Raw genomic sequence first — 20,384 nt, forward strand, 5'->3', positions numbered from 1 at the left:
ATATTCAGTCCCATACATTTTCCAATTTACAGTTCTCTTGTACAACCAAACTCTGCTTCAGCTGTTGCTATTAAAATAAATCATCCAATATTTTTGAGTCTGTGCACGCTGAACATTAAGACAGGTTAACACCTCATGCAGCCGATAGTGAAGAACTGTGCACTATGTAACTCTCTATTTAAGGTCTGTTAAATATCACCTTCTGGGTTTCACAGACATAATTATGGTTCCTACACTGCCAATTATGGCTCCAGCTACATTCAGAAGGCTACATTTTTCTGAAAACTGCGTTTGCAGATGATGCTGTGTTTTCCATAAATAAGTAATCATGAAACTCAGATGATATGCATTGAATCCAAAGAGCAGATACAGTTTTGACTGTAAAACACTTGCCCAGTCTGTAGGGTTACAGCAGGTTTCCCAGCCTTCCTTTTGTGAGAAGACACCAGAGTCAATGTGGGATATGGAAAACTCCCTTTTGGGTTTGCAGTCATCTCTGCAGTGTCACAGAAGCATTCACTACAGAAATTACAAGAGCTGGGTAGAGCAAACAGTGTGAAATCAATTTTGCTTGGGAATATAAGGTTTTACAGCACCCCAGGAAAAGGTGATGTCATTTGTCCACACATGGACAGTTTTCTTTTCTTAAACTGTGAAGACTTATGCAGACACATGTTTTCAGTTATCAGTCAGTCAGTAACTCTTACCTGCCTATACCTGCCTATACCTGCCAGACACAACTGGACTCTTGCCTGGAGGAATACAAGCTGTCCCCCTGAAAACAAGTTAAATGTGTGTGTAATTTAAAGAGTACTAATAGCTGATGCCTGGTACTGCTTAAGTGAGCAGTTAAAGTTGATGCTAAAGGACCCTAGGTTAATCAGAGATCTAAAGTCCTTTTCACATACATTTGTGCACATACCTTCTCAGGTAGATAGTCACCAATTTTAAAACAAATTATTTTCTTCTCTCAGTCCTATGTACACATACTTCTATGGTCTAGGTTCTGAAGGGCTGTGCCATTTGCCAGCTGTGTGCTTTATTGAAAACCAGTTGAAGACTAATTGCTGCAATCAAAAACTTAACAATTAAAGTATAGTAAAATGATTTGTTGTTTTAATTATTTTATTATTATTTTTAAACTGTTGAATTTTCATAATGCTCTCCTCTACCCTCATATTTCTTCTTTTTCCTTTGCAACTGTGGCTTTTGGGTTGAGGCCTGCATCCTGCTGTAGTGGATCTTCTCTTATACACTTTGCATTAGCAATTTCCTGCTTCACTGCTCATCCACTATGAGACAAGCTTCAAGATTTAGTGATCGTACAGCGGAGTTGGATAACAGCACTTCCATTTCCTTTTACAGAAATTGGCATCTCTTGCCTTCTGAGAGCCCTAGTCACTCAGAGGCACCTAAACAGAAATTGCAGCACAGAAAGGAAAAAGTAGCACTAGATTTTTTAACAACAGCATCTAATGTTTTTATTTTATTTTATTTTCAGGAATATAAGAACAAACAAACAGATGTATTTGCATTCAAAAGGGATCTTTTCAGTCACTGTTGTTCAGTAAAAATTCACCAGAGGTATTTATGTTTGTTTTTGCTTTTGCTTTTGTTTTAGCCCTCCTCTGTTGGGTAGGCATCTACTTTTTGCAGTTCTGCTTTATGTGGGGAGGTATGGAGGAGAAGGTGGAGCCCTTCATCTCATCCTTTTCTGGTAATTCACTGTGGTTTTGTCTTTTCTCCTTTAAACTAGGTTTTGAGAAGGCAATGCCGTTCACAGCCTTGAAACCTTCTGGTTCAGCAAATCCCTTCTGAGCCACAGAGGCTTCTCCTGCCAAGGACTGGACTCAGTGGTTCAAATGGTTTCTTCCAGTCAGATTTTCTTCTTCTGTGCACCTGCAGTTTAAGGACTGCTAGACAGACAGAAGCTTTGTTTAGACCAAAAGTATATCTCTGGATGGTAATGCAGAAGGAAAGTGCGGGAGAACAAAGTTTACCAGCTTCAGGTGACCAGCAATTTAAACACTGGCTGACCTAGAGAGAGCAGCTGGACTACTGTCACCATTTAATAGCATGTAATGCCTCTACCTATCAAAAACTTGTCTCTCTTTTCACAGTTTCAGATGTGCAACCCTCACATCCTTTGGTGATGTGCTCAGGAATTCACTTACATCTTGACCTACACTTTCCTTTAATAGTACTTCTTTCTCAGTTCACTGGGTGAGAACTCTTGCATTGAGAAAAGTAGTACAAATATCATTGCCTGCTTACTTTCTTCACATCATTTTCTTCCCTTGCTGTTGGTTTTACTAGCAGAGGAGCTTGGTTTTTATAAGCTTCTGTTATGTGGGAACTGTAGCACAACAGACCATTTGTGAGTGGTATACTCATGGTTTCTGACTTGTTCACACCCTATCTTCAAAAAAATAATAAGAGTTTATTTGTCTCTACGATTTCCATGGTTTGTTCAGCTGACAGATTCACTGGAAGTTTCCACACACCTCTTTCCCATGTGGAAACGACCATCTCAGAGCATGTATTTACATAAGGCTCTACCTTCTGATTTGCTGACATTGAATTTCACACCATGTCTTATTATCATTTTAGATTCAAGCCACTTTGTAAATGAAATACTTCTTCACTGCCATCCTCATTTTGTTCCTATTCTGAGTAATTGTACATCATCAGTAAATTTTGGCATGTCACATGATCCTTCCAGATCATTTACAAATCCATTGGATGCCAAGAACACCTGTACCAGGATCACTGCAGCCCCTTGGCTAAATCCCTCCACTGAAAAAAAATTGAATTCATAATAGGACTTTCAAACTCAATGAAAGTTAAGTGCTTTTGAGTATCTATCTGTGAGGACTTTGCAGAAGTTTTAAAGAAATTTGCATAATACTTACAAATTGCAGTATACATATTAAACAACTCTTCAGAAAAAAAGGAATAGATGTATGAAGAATGACTTTCCTCAACAAAAGTCATGTTATATAGTGTACTGTATTTCTGGGTCTATAGGTTTTGTCCTTCAGCATTGTTTTTAACAATTTCTTATTCATGATGGAATACAGAATTCCTAAGTTCAGTACTGGCAACTATGTATAAAAATGGCACCACCCTTAATATCTATGGCACTGAGACTGGTGTGTGTTTTAGGTTATGAAATAGTGTTGATTGCTCAGCAGTTTAATATTCCTTTAGGGATCTTGAGTGAACATTCTTGAGTCCTGGAACATGATTTGTTATGACTTATTTTGCAATTTGTTTCAAAATCTTTTCTAACATTTCAGTCTGAGGCAGATCATCATATTCTTCCCTCGTACGAAGTACTTCGATACCTGAGCCTCCCTCAGATCCACCACCATGAACACAAGTGGAAAAATTCATTAAACATTTTCAGCCTTATCTTCCATGTGCACTCCTTTTACATCTTGATCGTATATCTGCCTGACTAACTAGCTGGCAGGCTTCCTACTTCTGAGGTGTTTAAAGAGAGCTTTTTATGAAACATTTTTATGCCTTCAGCAAATTGTTCCTAAAAATATTTTGGGCTTCTTTCTGGTTTTTCCTTTAACTTGCCAGTTTTTTGTTTTTTTTTTTTAATTGGATTAAACTTTCTTTCTGTTGTTTCTGCTTTTAAAAGTCTTCATCCTGTTGTTTACTCCAACTGACTTGTGATTTTGTCCTTTTTAAACATTTCTTTTGATAGTTGTTGCTGGCTTACTAAGAGCCTATGCTATGACATCGTAAAACAATTTCCACACTATATAAAGTGCTTACCCTTTTACCTGTTTCATTTCTTTTCCCCTTACCCATATTACATTTTTTAAGGTATTTCTCTTTCTTGAAGTCAAATTCAGTTCATGTTAATTCTTTCAACTCTTGCTTCTATGGGCACAGTCACAGTGCATGCAGTGTGAGGATATATTGCAGCCCTTTTGCAGGTTGCTTTGAAGCAGGCCACTTAGAGCTAAGTCAATACTGGCTTTTTGTCTTGTGAACTCTCTGTGCTCTTATGCTATGCAAACACAAGTGTGTTATGTCCAGAGAACAGGACACAGCAGGCACCTCTGACACCCTTCTTTACAGCAGCAGTCCCATGGGACCTTTGAGTACCTCTAGGAAGATTCTTCTAATGCTTATCAGCTGTCTGGACTGGCTTTATCACCCACATATGATCTCATTCTTTCACTGTACTGAAAGGGTTCTTCTTGATTTACCCACCAGTATCTGTGGGAAGAAGGAGGGAATGTCTAAACTGAATGGAAATAAATTACCCCCTTGGGGCATTTAGTTCAGTGAGGAGAGAAAAGTCATCAAAGGTCAAGTGATTATTCCTTACAGATACTTACAAATAAAGAGCTATTGTTTTTTTTCTATTTCCCTAACTCCCTAAGCATGGGCTATAGGTAAAGAATGGACTCTCCTAGTTAGTCCCTGGGAGCTTCCAGGTCTTGTGTTTACCGGTTATGTCCCAAAGCTTCAAATATTCCCAGCCTACCTCAGGATATTTTGAAACAGGGCACTTCTGTTTGCCTGGAGCTGACAGTTCTGGATCTGGGACTCAAGTCAAGAAGGGGATACATGCTGTGTGTTAAAAGGTCTGAGAAATACAGGTACTGGATCCTAGATTAACCTTGGCATGTCATCATGGAGATGAAGCAGTTCTGTCTCTAGGGACTGTCACTCATAAAGTCCTTTCTTAATGAGAATCTTTGGGTCTTCTGAGGGACAGAGGGAAGAAAGGCAGGAGTTCATTCAGCACGGCAGTCAGGTGCCCCATGAAGTGAGACAAGTGTCTTGCCAGAGCTGTGAATTTGGTGAAGATGAATGCCAGTCATTTGCTTAAAAAGAGAAGAAATTATGACATTACAGAATGCAGGAAAGAACAGGAGCCTTTCCACAAATACTGACTTTCTTTGAGTTTTATTTAAAAGTTATCTATAACTTTCTGGATGGATCAAAGTCTTGGTTCTAGTTTGACTTTGCTTTCTGATATTGATCTCAAATATCCCAGAGAGTTTCAAAATCTAACCTTTTTACCTTTGTTAGTTGTTCAACCATGCTTTCAAGTGCATCTTTTCTCTGGTTCTGAGCATGGTACTTGAGTATTTCAGCCTAAACTTTAATTCATTGCCTAAAAGGTGATGTTTTGCTTATTCTTTTTCTCCCTTTGACATTAATAATGTCATGGTTCACAACTAACAGGTCCCCTTTGCATAAGAAACTGTTCAGATGCCTTCAGAAGTCCATCACTGTAACATGTGGCATATAAATAATTGGACAATTTTCTGTGGCATCAGAAACCGGATTATCCATGTGCCCGAGAATTTAATCTCTGTAGAATACTTTCTTAACAATGTGATCTTGATTTCTTGTCCTTAGTGCAAGGGAATATATAGACATCCTAAATATCCTATTGCTCAGGGAGCCCTTTTACTGGAGATGTTCAGTCCTCTTTGGATGGATGCTACCCTTAGACAAAACTTACTTTCTTTTTGGTTGCACACAGCTGAGACTGTGCTAGGATGTGTCTGTGAGTAGTGCTATTCTGTCACTCCAGGTTCCTTCAATGTGACGCATTTATCAGGGCCAGAATCGTGTTTGCCCTGAGTGCACCCCATCTGCTCAGAGGGCAGATAATTGTACAGATGATACCTGTGCATTAAGTGAATCAAGCAGCTTCTGCTTTCCTTCTGCTCTCATTAGATACTTTGCTCCAAGCTTCTACAAAGGAGATAGTTAATTAAGGGTAATTAATCTTTGCAGTACCCAGCACTCAAACAGTAAGCAAACAGATACCTATTTATCACTTTCTTAAACCAGCTTTATACTTGATTCAGTTGAAGACTGTTAAATGTGTGGAAGCAATTCAAAGTCAGAATTTAAACTACCAAGCTCCAGGATTTACTAAATTTTAGTCAACAAGGGCTTAGAATGAACAACTCCTAAAGCTGAACTCCATACATCTGTTTTACATGAGTACACTCTGCCATGCTGGCGATGTCTCAAATTTAGTTGAAGTTAAAGCCTAATTAAATTACACAATTCCTCCCACAAACACACACATTTAAATGCAATGCCCCTTAAGAATAGGGAGATATTGACTCTATAATTCTGACCTCTGGAACCCAAATTTACTCCTTCAGTGTTTGAAACTAGACAGCTAGGAAAAGCAGATTTAATTCTAAATAGTCTGCTGCTACTGCAGAATAATTTTATAGTGTATATCTGAATCTAGAGGTATAAAAACCTGTGAAAATAGCAAATCCAAATTCGGCTGTGCACAAAGATGACTTGTTGGTTAGCATGTGTTTGGCCAGGAATACTGTAGTCATTCATATTGAGACTGTCCTCCAGATCTGTAAAGACAAAATGAGATTTGCAAGGCTCAATTTAACTGAGGAGCTGGAGTGATCATGGCCACCTTGCTTTAACATTGCTGTTTAAATCAGGCTTCTGTCAGCATCTGATTGTCTCCTTAAATCTATGTGTGAATATAAAATCACAGACACATCTTCTGCCCTCAACAAGAAGATGAATCTTCCAAAAATGTGCTTCTTACAATTATGTTTTATGATCCTATTATCTTATGAGAGGTACAACACATAAGCTCAGCTCCTTTGAAAACAGCGTAATATATACTATCGACAGATGACATGAAGCAACAGATTTGTCAGCATAGATCTACATGGAGTATAGACTGAAAAGTAAAAGATGGCTCTGACAGTAGGTTAAATGGTTGATTCTTCAAATCGGGAATCCCAATTTAAGACCTTTTACATAATACCTGACTGGCACTGGAAGATAATTTTAGACATAATTATCCAGGAATTATTTTGATGCTAATGGACAGTTCTGCTTTAGCAACCTGGAGATTATTTTCATACAGTTGTCTTTTGTGAGTTGCTTGGACTTCCATGCTGCTGAACAACAAGCGACGAGTTTCCCCTCAGTTTAATTTATGTCCTCTAAATGTCTTTGCCATTGCTTCAAACCTTGCTTAGCTGAAAATGGCAGCTTTTTAGGATGTGGGATGGTGAGTCAGACTGGGAACTGGACTGTCCTGTCCATGAAATGGATTGTACAGCATCAGTCTGAGCATGAGCTAGTTTGCGCCTATTTCTGGATTCACTGCCATTGCTGCTGACAGCCCTTTGTCTTGTGTGCCTCTCCTTCTTGAAGATACACTTTTCCCATTTAAATGTCCATCTGGATATGAGTCTCTGAAATTGACCAATTTTGATTGTGGATAATGTAGATTTCTTCATTTCTGTGTTTAAGAAGCCCACTTGGCTGTTGGTAAAAATCCCTTATCACTAAGAGATACTTGTGCAAGGGCTTTGTATTATGGACACATCTAAGGGCTCTGCCCAGGAACCATGATCCCATTGCTTTAAGAATGAGCATCAGATTGCAGTAAGGAAAATCCTTATGGATTTAGAAAAGAAAAGTCTTCACAGTGGAAACAGAAAAGCACTGAAATAGATGCATGCATCACAGTGAAGTAGAAACAGCGGTTCATTGGATCATAGAATCATGGAATGTCTTGAGTTGAAAAGGACCACAGTGATCATCCACTTTCAACCCCCATGCTATGGGCAGGGTCACCAACCACCAGACCACACTGTCCAGGGCCACATCCAGACTGGTCTTGAATGTCTCCAGGTACGGGACATCCACAACCCTCTTGGGCATCCTGTTCCAGTGCATCACCACTCTCTGTGAGTGTGTTTAAACCTACCTTGTTTAAAACCATTCCTCCTTATTCTATCACTATCCACCCTTGAAAGTATATCCTTGGTGTTATATCACATGGAATAGTCATGGAGCAATGCTAAAGAAGTTCTCACATGTTAGAAAACCTCCCTCAGAGTCTGTCTACCATAATCTTTGGAGACTGTTTGAGTAACATCTGAATGTTGGCATCAAGAATGATAGTTGGAAATCCGTACCAGCAAAAGATGGATTTTTGTTCATGAGTAGAGCAAAAAGTATTTCAGTACATAAGATAAAACACTCTCAACTTGTTATCTTAATTTATAAATTTCTACATGAGCAATTGGGTGTTAATGCTTGGTGAATGTGAAATTGGGTGCATTTTGCAGTCTTATGCTAAGCCACAAGGTGGCACTGGAAGATTGTAATAATCCACTGTAATTAACATTTCCCCCCCAGCCCCCCCACCCCTCTTCCCTCATAAATCTTTGACAGGGAAAGCAGGATTTTTCACATTAAATGATGTAAACCATGGGAATTGGTTATTTCTCTTTGGTCTGATTTTTGGCTTCACATCCCAATAATTTTTAGTGAAGTTTTCTCCAGAGTAAAATAGAAATGCATCTGTGTGCAGTACAGCCATTGCATCAGCACAACAAAGTAACTCGACAAATCAACACGCCTTTGTGTTTAAACGTGTATTCATTAATACTGGTGATCCTGTCAGCTGTCCCTCTTTTTGCAGCCAAGTATTCATACCTCAGCAGTAACTGCATGCAAAAGTAGGAATTTCATTTCCTCTGTAATTTCTTTGATATGTTGCCTGAAGCTTTCTTTCCCCTTGCAAAGCAGAGGAAAGCCTATTTCAGGTTTTCATCAAAGGCAAAAGTTCTTCCAAGATTTGTCCATTTCTAACAAAGATTTGACAACATTCTGTCCAAAACATCTTGCATTTTTCTCATAGCAAAAGTAGGTTCAGATCAGCAAAAGCATTTGATTATTTTATGCTTGTTACAATGTGAAAGTTGACACATTTGCATACAGTTTTGCAAAAGACATAACCCCTTCCCATAATCTCGCATTTCTTTTATATTCCCTAAATATAAAAACTGTTAGACCTGATTCTAAGTTGAGTAAAGTAGCAACGTGAATGGATGCCTGGCTGAAGGCTGTCCTTCATATCTATGAACATATGAAAGACACAAAACCACAATGAAGTCCAAGAAAAAAAATAAAAATAAAATAAAAGGAATGAAGAAGATAATGAGTGTGACTCAGAGAACCCCTCTAAATAATCAAAACAAAAACTGTGTTAGGATCTTTTTAGACCTAATAATGGTAGTTACAAGGTATGATCTTGATCCTTAAGTGCATACAACCTTGTCTGATTTAAAGCTAGCCCTTGCTGGCCTTAACATCTTGCTGTGTGAAATCACCTCCTAGATGAAGGCTGAGACAAAACTTGTCTTTAGAAATTCTTGTCACTGCAAGAGGTATCTAAACAAAAATTCTCACAAGGGCTTAACTCTGCCTCTAAACTTTCATTTCTCTGAAGAAAAGCAGACCGATAGACTGAACGTAGGTGTATAAAACATGAAAGGTAAACACTCCTGAGTTGTTTCCTGATAGCTCACTTTGCCTTGCAAGACCAACTATATGAAGCTGGGTCATTAGGGAAGATAAAATATCATCCTCGCTCTGGTTCTGCAGATGATGAGTTCCCAAAAAAAATCAGTGTGGGAGGTAGTTTACAAACTCTGCAAAGTAAAAACTGTCTGAAAATGCTTAGAACTGCACATGTCTCATTGAAAACTCACCCATGAGCCCACTTCATCTTAGCTACTGTCAGTGGCAGCAGTATTTGGCATGAAGAGTCCCATATCTGAGCTCAGCTCTCAGGCTGTTCTAACTGATATAATCTGCCCTTTTATCAGATGTGTCCTTAGAAGAGAAGAAGGTTTCTTTTGAGCATCAACAATTCTAGTCATTCACCATCTGTGAAGACCTGAAGTCTACAGGACTGTGAGGCTCTTTATTGCAATGCAGAGGAACTGTAAAGAAGTGAGCCTGGATCAGAAGAGCCAGCGCTGCACCAGATGCTGCATGTTGGGCATGCTGTCATGGTCTTGGCACAAAGCTCAAGGGAGGGAGTGATATGAGGAAGGACTCCGGAGTCAGAGTCTTATTGAGGGGACAACCTGGCATCCTGCCCTGCTCATCTTCTAAGCTCTGTAGAGTAACAGGTAAATGCTCTCTTTGAGACTGGTAACCTGGCACTTCTAGAGTGTGACTGAGAAAAAAAAAGCAGAACAAAAGACATGAGGAGATCTTCCTTCAGTGACAGCAATGCTGTGTCATGGAGTTTATTCCTACTTCAGGCACGTGTGATATAGAACTGCGATGTCCTACCCTGCTCTCAGGGAGAAATTTTGCCTTTCTCTATGGAGTGGAATTCTGCCCCAGATGCTCTGAGTTTGTACAAAGCACTTTCTGGACAAGCCTCGAAAAGCTGTGATCTCCCAGGAACCACTGCTATGACAGTGCCCTCAGCTGCAAATGTCCATCCTTCCTCTGGCCCTTCAGGAAGTCCAAGAACCTTCAGCATCTTCCTCACTTTATCCATTACCAGCATGCAGAAAGCAAAGACTGACAGCCTCAAAGGCATTTTCCTCCATCAATTTCTACTTTAAGGCAATTTAACTCTCTCATGTTTTCACCCTCCTGCATAAAGCTTTTCAGCTGACATTATATATGTTGCATTATTGTGCAATTAAAAACACACGCAGAAAGATTTTAATAAAACTTCTGCTATCGGGTTTTATGATTTCAACAATTGTTGCTATCAGCTGATAATCCCTAGAGTGACCATCATTAAATATTCCAATGACTGGATTTTAATTAGGAATTCACTTAGTCCAACAGAACTTTTGATATTTAATTACATCTCTAGGAAAATCACCCAACTTGTGGTATTTTGTGGACATTGGAACTCTTTGCTCAGTATAGACTCATTCCAATACTTTAAATGATTATTTTTTTTCTCTTTTTTTCTTATGGTTATTATTAAAACTCCATTTCCTGTGTTGCTATTGTAGAAATTGTCAAGATTTAATGAATGAAATAAACACGGAACACAAATAGAAATCTCTATTATACATATAGTGTTAGAAAAGCAGCCCTCTATACAAAGAAGATTAGAAAGCTTTTTTTATTTATTGTATTTATGATCTTCAGATAAATATTTTTTCCCCTGTGGATTTAAATGTGTTATTAATGAACCTATAGATAAATTTGGCTGTAACTTTTATTCTTATAGACAATAGTTTATGTCTCACCTCATCTCAAGTATTTTGGGAAAAATCCTGAGTGTGCATGCAGTGTCACCTGTAATAAGCCCAGTGAAGCCTGTAGGCTTGCTCATATTTATATCACAGAAGCACTGAGCAATCCAGACACTACTGTTAGTACATTACCTTTTAGTCATTGATGCTGCATGCCACATCTCACTCCAGCGTTCCATGATTCCTCCTGACATAGTGACAGGAGAAATAATTAAGAACATCATGAATTCAAGGTGTTTCTGTTAAAGTGATTGGATTATTTCTGCATTTTTCCATATGGAACACAGAGTAGCATCACTTTGTGGTATGTCTTCGTAAGTAGGCAGAAATCAATGCAATAAAAGTCTCATAGAGATATTTCTTGTATTTAGGTGTATGAATAGAATATACAGTCATATTATGACCTTGAAACAATGGTAATAAAACGTGACAAAGGACTCTGTTTGTAGTATTTATACCAGCCATAAAATTACTCTGAATATGAAGATTTCCTTGAAACCAAAGAAAATCTATTGAAATAGTGAAGAGGGGAAGGGAAAAGAAGCAAAGGTCTGATGAATGAATGGTTGGCAGCATGAAGAACATTTCAGTAAGATTATTTACATGAGTGATATGAGGCATCTGGCCCATATACTGTATAGTTACAAATATAGAAAAGCTGTGGAGGCCATAATCTGTCACTGTTGTGTATATGCGACTCCAGTTGAATTCAATGGTACTTCAGTGTGCATACAGATGAGATGATATTTGCTCACAGCATGGGCTGATTTTTTTATTTATTTAAAGACAGTTGTTGTCAACAATTAAGTGTATCCTTTAAAGTGATGGGACAAAGCTTCTATCAGTGCTAATCAAACCAAAATTCTTGACCCAGGTGTTGGTTTTAACAGTGAAACAGCATGAGAAAAAATGGGTTGAGGGCAGACTGAAAAATGGTGGTTTGAGCTGTGTAACGTTTTCAACTTCTAAGGTTTGCCTCAGCACTCAGTACTCCAGCCCCTCATGGCTTCTTTGCTTTACTTTCTTTTATATATATATACATATATACACATATTAAGGATTATTTCCCAAAGATGACACTTAGTTTCTATGAATAGTATTGCATGAGATTCAGATCTACTTACTGCTTTTATTTCATGTATAATGTGCAGGTGGTTTAGCTACATCGCACAGCAGGTTTAGCCCAGTCATTTGATATTTATCATTACAGCACTGTGTGTTCTTCTAGTGCCTCAAGCAATTAAATCATGTGCCCATCTTCTGTTGGAACCTCCAGCAATTATTAATCACTTGCCATTGTCTTCGGATTTTCTGCTTGTGACCCTTTCAGTTCTGCAAGCAGGGAAGCTTTCTTCGCAAAAACAGGGAAGCTACCTAAAGGTCAGAATATATTTCAATGCTTTAAAAGTAGTCCAATTGCATTTTAAAGTCTAATTGGACTTTTTAAAAGTCCATTAGTAAACCCAGAATTTGTGATTCTTTAAAACCTCACCAGCTGACACCACCTTGCTGGGGAGCTGGTTGCTAGGATTGCACGCAGTATCCAAATGGTTAGAATTAAAATTAACTTTTAAAAATCTAATATTTCACTTAAGCTCTTCTGCCAATATTACAGAATCAGATAAAAGTCAAATGTCTATGTTGAAAAATCCTAAATGTCAGATAAGCAGTGCCATTCCCTTTGAAAAAGTATCACGTGTTCACAGCTGGAATCCTTTGGAACCCTGTTTCTGATTTTTTGTTGTTGTTGTTAGTTTTTATCAGAAAAGACCAACCCAAAGAGATCATCCTTGCTTCTTTCTTCTCGAGTCACAATGGAAGGAAGAGGTCCAGATGGCCTTTTGGAAGGAAAGCTTATTTTCTCTGTAGTTAGGAAGCTCAGACTGGGAGGTCAGATGAAGTGAGAATGCCCTCAGTGAAGGCTTTGGTCAGTCCCTGCCTGTTAGGACATAGGTTTGCTCCCTCTTAAGACTTTTACCTCAAGATCCCTCTGATGCCTCAGGTAGACAACATACAGGCTTGTTTGCAGTACACCTCGCTGAGGGGGAGGGGATTTCAGTGGGCTGAAATAAAGAGGAGCCACGCTTAAATTCCAATGGTTCCACTGCAGAACTCGCCTAATGGAGATACAAGGATTTGGTGAGAAAGACTGAGGAGACCTTAATTTGTCCAGCCAAAGGAAGAATTCCTCTCCAATGACTACTTCCATACCACCTCTGACTTGAAGACTTTAATGATCCAATCTTGGAGAGGCTGAATCAAGCTGGGCAGGCTGTGGGAAGGATAGTTCCTTCTTGGAGGAAGCTATATGTTCCTCAGCAATGTGCCCCTGGCAATCAGTCAGACCTTGCATTTGCTTCTACTGCTCTGCATGAAACTGGCAGTTTCATATCTAAGTTAAGAGTAACCATGCTGGGACTACATACATAACAGCTGCATCTTGTGAGGAACCAAAGCGTACATCATCCGTGGGCTCCACTCAGCTGATGGCAAGTTTTTTCTGTACTAAGAGAGGACCATTTCTCTTTCTGTCTATAGACTGTGTACTAAATGCAGACAAAGCCTCTCAACTTCTGAGAAAATAGGAGTGGAAAAGATAGGAAGGAGGCAGCTGGCAGTAAGGATAAGTCAGCTGTGATTTTTGATTTGTTACCCCTTTGAAACATGAAGTCCCCAGGCTTCTGGAGCCCGCACGGTATTGCAGGGGCCGTCTGAGGGGCAGGATGACAGCATGATTCCTTGCAGACTGCAAGCTTCTGTTCAAAGCCATGACGTGAGTGTCCCACGTCTGACAGAGGGATGGTGCTGGAGCCATATGGAAGTGTCCGTCTTCCAGGTGTCTGGAATGGCCATGGAGGAAACTACCGTGCTGCTCTTCCAGAGGGGATTCACCACCTTGCCCACTGCTCTGTTATGTTAGTGTTCCAAACCCAGGGCCCGAGATTAAAACAGATCGGTCCTCAAGCCTCAGATTGCAAATGCTAAGTACAAGGACATGCTCTGAGAGAAGCAAGGATTTGGCAGGACAGCTGAAGTCCTCCCTCCCTCCTGTTCCTCGCTCTGTGCAGTGTGCTGGCTTGCTTCTTGGTTCCCCTTTGGGAGGTGATAAATCTGAGCTTTGCTATCGTGGCTGGGGATCTGGGAAGGCTGCCCTGTGCTGTTGGTGTCCTCCCCTTCACCCTGTCCCAATGTCACATTGGTAAGACGCGGGATGGGGAGGGGGGAGTGGGGGGAGTGTGTGGAAGAGGGCAGGAAAAGAACCCGGAGGACTTGTGAAGAAGAAGGAAAGCAAGGTCGATGAGACCTTTCTCCTTGCGTGACAGCCGGCGGGATTCGCCGCAGCACCGGGCAGGGATGCGCCTTCCAGCCTCGCTCCGAGGGGCTGCCCAGCCACAGGTTTCTGCCGGCGGGGGAAAAGCGTCTCTTTAATCCCGGAGCTCGGCTCCCGCAGCCTTCACCCAGCTCGATCTGCGGGCTGAGCGGCGCCGCGGCTGCACGGGACACCCCCGCGGGAAGCGGAAAAACTGAAGGGAAATTGAAGAGGCCGAGGAGCTCCGCAGGCGCCGGGCAGGGAGGCAGCGCGGCGGGCAACGCGGGCGCGGCAGGCAGCGCACGGCTCGCTCGGGGAGGGCTCTGCTTCATCACCCCGCGCAGAGGAGAGGATGGGACGCCGCTGAACTCCCCTTCCTCCCTCCTCCCTTCCCCCTCCGCCGAGCCAGCCCCCCCCTCCTCCCCCCTCCGCCGCTCTTTCTCTCTCCCCAAGCAGTGAGGCTCGGACAGCGCTCGGCTCCGGCGCTTTATTTTAAGATGATCGGCCAAGGTCTTTGCAGATAGATTTTATCTGAAGTTAAATAGCTGGCGCTCGCCGCTCCCTCGCCAATAAGTCATTTCTAATAGAGACAAATCGCCCTGGACGCCCCGGAGCGCCGCTGCCGCCGCTCCTGCCCGCGCCCCCCGCCGAAAGCGAGCGGGCAGCCGGGGCAGCTCCCTCCTCCCGTAAGTGTCCTCCTGCTCGGCGGAGCCGTGCGCGACTGTGTGCGGAGAAGGGGAGGCGGAGGGGGGGGAGAGCCCGCCGGCCGCCCAGCCAGTGCCTGCGCCGGATGCCCAGCGGCGGCGGGACAGCCCGGTGCGGAGCGCGGCGAGGAGATGCGCAGGGGCGGGGGGCTGCGCCGCGGCGCTCGGCCCCTCTAGGCTCGCCCATGGAGCGCCCCGCGGAGCCGTCGGATCCCCCACGCCGTACGTATCCCCGCCGCGGCCCCCCCCCGCGGGGCGCGGGGCCGGAGGAGGGCTGGGGCCGGGGCTGGGGGGCAGCTCCCGTCGGGGCGCTCCGGAGCGCGTCCCCGACACGGAGCGAGGCACGGAGAGGCGAGAGGAGGGAGGTGGGCGCTTGGGGGCGCGGGGGGAGTCGCGGAGCTGCCTTAGGGGCCCGGCGACGAAGCTATTCGCCCCGGGGAGCAGCAGGAGCCCCGCTCCTCGCACCTCCTGCCCTTGTCCGCTATGCCGGCCCCCGCCGAGAGCGGGCGCGCAGGGCTGGCGGTGGCACCCCCGGGCCGTCCCAGCCGCACCACGGGGCTCCCCAGCCCGGCTCTGACACGGGGAGAGCTGCCGCCGGGCGCTCCGCAGCCAGCCCGGACCGGGTGGCCACTCCGCTCTGCTGCCGGATTAACTCGATTTTAATCGTTTTCCGTTCCCTCCACCCCCATCCACACACCCCATCTCCTTCTTCTCCCCCCCCACCCTCACCCCCCCTTTCCTACACACCTCTCATCCCCCCTTGTCTCGAGCCTAACGTTGTCTTGTGGTCATGAGGTCTATAATTTCATTTTTGTCTAGGCTGGTGAGAGCTCCGCTTGTTCCGTAAAGTGGATGTCAGGTGGATCTATGTTCTGCGAGGAACAAAGAGGCAGCGAAGGCAGCGCTGGGGAAGTTTGAGCGGCGAGGATGCAGGCTGTGTACTGGTGCGCGGTCCTCCTGCTGCAGCCCACCCTCTACTTGGTGAGTGCACGGGCCGGCAGAGGGGAGCGTCGGAGAACCAACAAACTCACGGCAGCTGCCGGCAGCCCGCGGTCGGGCCGGGCCGGGCCAGAGGGGCGCGGGGGTCTGCGGGCGGAGGGAACTTCTCGTCCCCGGGGAAGGGCCGCGCCGCCGGGGGGCAGCGTGCGCGGTGTCCCGGTGCCACCTCCGGGCCGGGGCGCCCAGTGCCTGCGGGGCTGCGTTCGGGCTCGGGATCGGAGCAACTTCGTGCCCCGTTGCCGTGCGGCCCCGTTGCCGGCACAGCGAGTGCACCCGCGTGAAGCGCCGCCGAGTTCCGTGGCGAATCTCCTTTAGGATTCCCGGGGGAACGCGGGTACACAGAGGCGTTATCTCGGTTAGCGCACACTTCGCTCCCTCCGCAATCGCAAGGAACAAAACCAGGCAGGCTGCTCCCTGCAGCCCGCGCCGCCGCCTGCGGTGCTTTCAGCGGGCGAACGCCGGGCGGTAGCTCATCCCCGGGGCGGAGGGGAAGGAAGAGCTCCTCGGCCAGCAGCAGCCGTCGAAGCGCCCCGACTCCCGACCGCGGGAGGCTCCGGCCGCGGCTCCGGCGGAGGCTGCGGGGCGGCGGGGGCGGGGGCGGCGGCGCTCCCCGTTCCGCGTCTGCCTGCCTTGATGCTCCAGCGCCGCATGGGGGAGCTGCGGGGCAGCGCGGCCGACGCGGGGCAGCCAATCGCGGACGGGTGCGGGGCTCGGCGGGTCCGTGCGCGCTCTTCTCCCGCGGCCGCGCAGCTCCGGGGACCGCGCCCGTCCCGCGCCCTCCCGCCGCCCCCCACCCCCGGGCGTCGCCTCCCGCCGGTCGCGTTGTGTGTCGGAGGGGTGGGGAGAGCCGGGAACGATCCATCAAAGAACCGGAGCGAGATCGATACGTCGTGTTAAATTTTAAATGTGTTTGCTGGCAGTTAAACTGCTCTCGACTCATTACAACAACAGCGCTGGATTTATTCTGATGTGCCGCAGTCTGAACAACAAGCGCATTAATTCTCCTTTAATTGTAAACTGGGAGCATTTGAAAACCATTCAGTGTGCAAATTATGCTGATTCAATTACCGTTTAGTTACAGACTTCATTACCTGAATGCTTCTTTTTTTGCTTTTTTTTTTTTTTTTCCTTGCTTGGCATCACTGAGCAAAGGAGATGATTTTTTATTTATTTAGTTAGTCAGTTTCCTTTGAAACAATGAGAATAAGGGGTAAAAAAATCGGGAATTAAAGGAAGCCAAGGGGAGAGGGTGCGCTCTTCGGCAAGAAAGCCCGGAGGGGTGAGGAGTGTTTCCCCGTCCCACCGGCTCCTCTCCCTCCCACGGTCGGAACCCGCTCGGCGATGCCGGCCCCTCTCCCCTCTGTCTGCATTCAGGAGTCAGTCGGAAAGTTTGCGTTGGGCCCTCGCAGTGTTAAAGTGATCGAGTGGAAGCGCCAAGCAGCAGCGCTCGGTGCTCTCCCTCTGTGTCTCTCTTCTTGGACTCAGTTCGGAATTAAGATTGCCGGTGCCCAACCTGTTAGGAAGGGGAAACGAAATGACGACTCAAACGGCTTCCCACCGAGTTTGTGGTCTGTGGGCGAGAGGACAGCCGTCCCCCCCTCCCGAATCCGGCGGCGTTCAGCTAACGCCCCGAGCCTCCCCATTACAGCACTGCTGCTGTATGACCCCCCCGACCGGGTGAACAGCTCTTCTTCCACAGTTCAACCTTTTCCTAATGAAATCTTACGGAAAAAAAAAAAACCACAACCAAAACAAAAAAGATAGAGAGGTGCTTCTGCTTTCCCTCCCTCCTTTTAATAGAGCCTTATGCCATTCTGCCTTATTGCTTGGGATTTATAGAGGTCACGGCTGACCGCAATGAGTGGGAATTTCGCTGGGATGGAGATGCTTGGCTGTATTATGCTTATTGATAAGAACATTAAGTAGCCTGTGCGAGACATGCGTTTTCTCCTTGTTCTGAGCTGTGCGGTGTAGTGCAAATACTACGTTTGTTTTGCACGGGGAGCTCGCTGCCTTTGGCCTAACCGAGTGGCTCTGTATTTATGCGGTAGAATTAGGAGTTAATCTCCACGGGCCGCAGTGATTTTGTTCTCTCAGGTTTAGAGAGCTGCACAAAGTGTTCAAAATGCCACAGTCGGAAGGATTTACCCAGAGACACCTCGCTGTCCTTTCTGAAGCATCTCGGTGGTATTCTAATGAGTAATGTTTTCTCAGCTATCAGTGCTGCGCCGAGCTCAAAACTGTCATTGAGGAAGCGTGCAAATATTGAGAGAGAAAAACCCGCTCGGAGACTGGAGACTTTTTTTTCCTTCTTTTTGGGCTTCATTTCTGTCTGTGCATAAGGACACCGAGGTCCTACACTCTTCCTTTCATTGAAACATTCTCGTTTAATTCCTACTTAGCTGACGGTGAATTTTCTGCCTGACACCACAGCAAAATAAAACTCCAGGCTGTCTTTCCCCGCCTTTATTTCCTTTTCTTCTTACTTTCTTCTTCCCGGGGTACAAGCAACATGCTGCAGAAGCGACTACAAAACGCACAGCAGAGCTGCTGGCAAAGCCGGCAAAGCTTCCAACCACTTGTTTCTCGGCGGGCCAGCTCCGTAAAGGGCCAAAGAGCCGAGGCAGACAGTTCCCACAGGCTGCACGGAGCCCCTCGGTGCGAGCGGGGCCCGGCGGGTTGTCGGCAGCGGCCAGCACCAGCTCTGCCCTCCGCCCGCAGCGCGACATCCCGCACCGCCCGCTGCCTGCGGGCCCAGCCGCAATCCCGGCTCTCCTGCCCCACGTCGGGGACAGCCTCCAATCCCGTGCGAGGAAGGAGCAGCAGCTCGCATCCCTTCTGATGGGATCACCCTGCTCTCTGCTTGGTCCCTGCCCGGAGCGGCGGATTTGTCAATTAGGCTCAACACAAGCGTTGTCTGGCAGGGAGATTTTCCTCCTTGCAGCACTTAAACGGAGCAAAGGCAAATCACGGGATGATTCCCCCCACCCCCACACGCACACCCGACGTGGGCTGCGAGGAGGATGCTCCGCGGGGGAGCTTCTCCTGGGCGCAGTGTTTTACAGGGCGACATTGGCAGAGGTATCTGCAAAAAGCCTGCTAACCTCCTCCCTTGTCGGTGGGATTTCGAGGTCCGTTCCACACCGTTCGGAGGCCTTCCGACAGCTGAGCGGGGCTCTCCTGCAAAAAATGTTGCGAAGAAGAGCAGTTTCCAATTGTTCTCAGCGGTGGCACACTCGGTGCGGTGTTTGCTGAGGGGGTAAACAGGGGGTTGGCGTCTCCGCAGTTTGTGTACATTTAATTTCCCTCTGTGTCGCACTGTTTGCGGTCATTTCACCCCGGTTAATGAAAGCTATGGAGAACGTGGAGAGATATCACGTGCTGCGAAGATAAGTTGATTTCATTTTTTCTTCCCCATTTTTTAAGATAGTTGCTGATCGCGTCCTACTTTGATGTGAAAGGGGAAAAAAAACAACACCAAAAAAACACAACAGCACTACAGGCAGCGAAGATAAAACAAAAAACAAAAGAGAGGGAAGGTATTGTCCTGTTATAATCACCACTCACAGTATTTTCTCAGAGGCATTCAGTGCTGAAAGCGTTCGGCTACTGCTTTTTTATTGTACTGCTTATTTCTTCCAAACAAGAGATTCCTTGCATTTTTTCAATTTGACGTCCGAGGTGTGGAGGGGGGGAGAGCGCTTGGCGGGGGCTGGGGAAGATCAGTGGCTTTTTGTGCTGAGGAGCTGACATGTTCCCGAGACAATCCCGCTCCCCTTTTCTAAAGGAGTTCGGGACGCATTCGCAGTGGCGTAGGGGAAATAGTTACCCTTTCGGAAGATGGTGCACGGGAGTAGAAATCGGTCTCGAATCAGTTGCACCTGGTGAAGTTAACTCCAGTGCTCTAGTTTTCTGTTAGGCAATACAGTGATGCATTTTTTTACTTTGTTTTTTTTTGCACGCTTCCTTCATTCCCAACCACAAGGACCGTCCGGAGGAGCTTAGGGAGGGGTCTTCCTGATGCTTAGCACATGCTGTTTTCATCTCTGTAGAAGGCAGCTCTGAGTAGATTTCAGCTTTCAGGGAGGCACCTGAACAGAATCCAGTATCCCCTCCCCCTTGAATAACCAAAACTTCCAGGTTGTCACTTAGAGGTATCCATTTTAAGCCCTTTAATACATCCTTGCATCCCTAAACCGCCATTTTAATTAACAAAAAGCCAATTTCCCAGTCGTCTTGGAAAGTGCGGTGAAGCAGGTTAAGAAACCAATTGCTCGGAATAGCCAGCACTTGGAGAAAATG

At 45.4% G+C, this 20,384-nt stretch overlaps 1 protein-coding gene across 4 annotated transcripts in view; it reads left to right on the forward strand.

Annotated features, from left to right (window-relative positions):
- The first annotated feature begins 14,156 nt into the window (after nt 1-14,156).
- Nucleotides 14,157-20,384, forward strand: part of NXPH1 (neurexophilin 1) — a 134,587-nt gene continuing 128,359 nt past the window's right edge. Inside the window, exons 1-2 of one of the 4 annotated variants that reach the window (XM_015853663.2) lie at nt 14,157-14,268; nt 15,903-16,064. In XM_015853663.2, coding sequence (XP_015709149.1) covers nt 16,011-16,064 — 54 coding nt within the window. In that variant the 5' untranslated portion in view covers nt 14,157-14,268; nt 15,903-16,010. Of the gene's footprint in view, nt 14,269-14,797; nt 15,066-15,093; nt 15,306-15,429; nt 15,449-15,902; nt 16,065-20,384 lie in introns of those variants that run through there. The other 3 variants (XM_015853662.2, XM_015853661.2, XM_032443160.1) reach the window with 3 other exon arrangements.

The sequence above is a fragment of the Coturnix japonica genome, chromosome 2 (assembly GCF_001577835.2).
Source record: "Coturnix japonica isolate 7356 chromosome 2, Coturnix japonica 2.1, whole genome shotgun sequence".
Classification (NCBI taxonomy): domain Eukaryota; kingdom Metazoa; phylum Chordata; class Aves; order Galliformes; family Phasianidae; genus Coturnix; species Coturnix japonica.